The 3,664-nt window shown below is 36.9% G+C and overlaps 1 protein-coding gene across 1 annotated transcript in view; it reads left to right on the top strand.

The window, feature by feature from the left end:
* The window catches only part of LOC138365099 (uncharacterized), a 27,497-nt gene extending 24,076 nt beyond the window's left edge, over positions 1–3,421 (top strand). Inside the window, exons 2-3 of the mRNA XM_069325213.1 lie at positions 2,628–2,776; positions 3,044–3,421. Coding sequence (XP_069181314.1) covers positions 2,628–2,776; positions 3,044–3,421 — 527 coding nt within the window. The remainder of the gene's footprint in view (positions 1–2,627; positions 2,777–3,043) is intronic.
* The last annotated feature ends 243 nt before the right edge of the window (positions 3,422–3,664 follow it).

Here is a 3,664-nt window from a genome sequence, read left to right as displayed (position 1 = left end):
TAGAATCACTGATAGCACTGCCACGACTCTAGATCACATCTGGACCAACATAACCTCTCCGCTTACTTCAGGTATAATCACCGATAGCACTACAGACCACTACCCCACATTTCTCTTAACTAACATTAGCACACCACCTCTAGAAACAAGGGAGTTAAGCTTTAGGCTGCACAATGAAACTGCTATAAACAATTTTATAACTGCTTCTGATAATGTCAACTGGGAGTCCGAGTTAGGTAACATAGGGGACATCAACCTAGCAGTGCAATCTTTTCTTCAAACAACTCTTAGCCTTTATAACACCCACTGTCCTAGGCTTACAAAACAAGTCACAAGCAAAAGGCTTAACAATCCTTGGCTTACAAAGGGAATACTTAAATCCATTAACAAAAAACATGACCTTGAGAAGAAGTATAGGTTAGGAATTGTCTCCAAAGAATTCTCAAAGAATTACTCATTATTGCTATCTAAGATAATTAGATGAGCCAAAACTAAATACTACGAAGATAAATTTACTCAAATAAAGAGCAACATTAAACAAACTTGGAGCACAATTTCACAAATATTGGGATCAAAGAAATCTTTAAATAACAAACCGACTCACCTGTCTAATAACGATGGTCAGCTTTCAGCCTCTGATTCTGCTATTGAGTTCAATAGGTTCTTCTCTTCCATTGGTTCATCCCTTGCAAATGATATTCCATCTTCCAGTACTGACATTAAGGACTATCTTACAGGTAACTATCCACAGTCTCTGTACCTAAAGCCTATTAACTCCACTGACGTCAATGAGATAATCCTTTCCCTTAAAACCAAGTCTGGTGCCCTTGAGGAGATACCAACTTTAATTTACAAAAAAGCCTCCAGATCTTTAGCCCCTGCTATTGCTTTGCTCTTCAACAAGTCACTTGAACTCCAAACCTTTCCAGATATTCTAAAAAAAGCGAGAGTAACGCCTGTCCACAAATGTGGTGACCCCACAGATGTTAACAACTACAGACCTATATCAATCCTGCCAAACTTGTCAAAAAATTTTGAAAAACTTATATATAAGCAGCTTTACTCATATCTAGCCAAACTCAATATACTTAGCCCTTGCCAATATGGCTTCAGACCCAAAAAAAGCACTAACGATGCACTTATTAGTATGCTTAACTCGATTCATACAGCTCTTGATAAAAAGGAGTTCCCTGTTGGGTTATTTGTGGACCTGCGTAAAGCTTTTGATACTGTCAACCACCATAACCTTCTTCTTAAATTACATCATTATGGAGTCAGAGGACACTCCCTACAATACCTCGAGTCCTACCTTACTGACAGGCTCCAATATGTTTCTGTGAATAATACAATTTCTCCCACCCTACCCATCAACATTGGTGTTCCTCAGGGCAGCATACTTGGCCCTCTCCTCTTTCTCATCTACATTAATGACCTTCCAAATGCCTCCCAACACCTCAAACCAATTCTATTTGCTGACGACACAACCTTCATTTACTCCAGTCCTGACCCTCTTGCTCTAAATGCCACAGTAAATACTGAGCTAAATAAAGTCCATCTTTGGCTCACTGCCAACAAACTCACCCTTAACATTGACAAAACTTTCTATATTCTGTTTGGCAATAAATCCTCTAGTCATATAAATCTCAAAATAAACAATACCCAAATTTGTAACAAATTAGATGGCAAATTCCTTGGCATTCTCATTGACCACAAGCTGAATTTCCAGGGACACATTCTAAATATATCAAAAAAAGTTTCAAAAACTGTGGGCATTCTTTCTAAGATCAGATATTATGTACCACGCCCTGCCCTGGTGACTCTCTATTACTCCCTTATCTATCCTTATCTCAACTATGGTATTTGTGCTTGGGGTTCTACTACCCAAAATCACTTACGTCCTCTAATTACCCAACACAAAGCTGCTATTAGAACAATATCCAACTCTGGCCCCAGACATCACTCGGTACCCCTACTCAAATCTCTGAATATGTTAGATATTAAGTCACTGCACATTCTCTCATGTGTATTATACATATATAAAACGCTAAACTATAATGCCAATCCTGATCTTAAAAGCTTCATTGAAGGTTGTAACAGAACCCATGAGCACCACACCAGAAATAAATACAGTTTTGATATTCCTAGAGTAAGTCTTAATCAAACTAGAAATGCTCTGCAAATCAAGGGGCCCAGAATGTGGAATGACCATCCCAACCATGTTAAAGACTGTACCTCTCTCAACCAGTTTAAGATAAAAACTAAACACTACCTAATAAATTCCCTGTAATCTACCTCACTCCTCTATTGTCAACCCATGTCTGTTATTTTCTTTTTTTTTTAATCAACACTGTTTGTCAACTTATTGTATTTGTGCTGCTTTTTCAGTCATGTTCCCCCTTTTTTTATCTTTATTTGTATTTGTTCTCAACACTTTTTATTCTTTATGCTCAATTAGTATTAAGTTCTAGATATTAATGTTTTTCTTGCCCGAAACGCATTGCGTAATAGTGGCATTAGGCATTGTATGTACTAGCTCTATCTATATATCAATCCATTAATGTAACATCACTTGTATGTATATACCTTACCTGAATAAACATCTGAATCTGAATCTGAATCTACTGAAGATGTGGAGCTTCAGAAGAGATCCAGAGAGGAGCAACAACATACCATTCAAGAAATGCTGCATTATCTCACATATTACAAGAAGAAGAGAGAGATTTTAACCAAACATACTAAAGAGTTATGTGGAATTTTCCCTTCATATCTAAGCAAGGTAAGCTAACAGCTTAAATTAAATGTGTGTTACAATTCAGTTCTTCATAAACAGAACTTTAGACTTATATATACTAATTTTATACTTTATGTCTTGCTATTTATGGCTTTGACAGGTAGACAATTCCATGGTTTTAATATACTGGTGTCTTTTACATGTGAACTTTTATAAAAAAAAAATTCATTATATATATATTCCAATTTCTTTAGTATTTTCAGACATATTTGTAAATGTCTTAAATCCCATTAAATATTTTATATATTACAGGATCCTAACAAGTACACTATTGAAGAGAAGCACTTATCACCCAAAAATAATAGTGGAATCCTGGCTCTTTTGAAGCAAGGGCAAAAGTTGTGTACTGACAAGCTGATTACTACTGGCCTCCATTGTCTTGCCTGCACTTTGTTTCCCATCAATCATATCACTCATTCTTACAGGTGTGAGACAGAGAGGGACAAGATCATCCAAGAGGAACAACACCTGAAGGTAGCACCACACCAGAAGGCAGCACCACACCTGAAGGCAGCACCACACCGTCCACTTTTGCAGTTTTGCCCCATTTGCCAGCAACATTTGGCTGCTTTAATTAATAAAAATAAAATCGCCTTTAATGGCTTCACTCATCCTGGCTGCTTTAATTAATAATTAATTAATTCTCTCCACGAACAGGACCAAAACTTGCTCCAAGCGGAATCACAGTTTCGGGCGATCGAGCGGCAACACGGAAAAGTGTATACTCTTTTCACTGTGCTGACCTTAATTTTCGATGTACATATTTCATTTTTGTACCAATGTGTTCACAATAGAATGTTCTAGAAGAACATATGTATAAAATGTCACCAAACTGTGATTTAAACCACTACCAATAAAGAAACTAAGTGGATC

Source organism: Procambarus clarkii, chromosome 15 (assembly GCF_040958095.1).
Source record: "Procambarus clarkii isolate CNS0578487 chromosome 15, FALCON_Pclarkii_2.0, whole genome shotgun sequence".
Classification (NCBI taxonomy): Eukaryota; Metazoa; Arthropoda; class Malacostraca; order Decapoda; family Cambaridae; genus Procambarus; species Procambarus clarkii.
The sequence above is the reverse complement of the archived record's forward strand: the minus strand, read 5'-3'. Positions and strand labels throughout refer to the sequence as shown.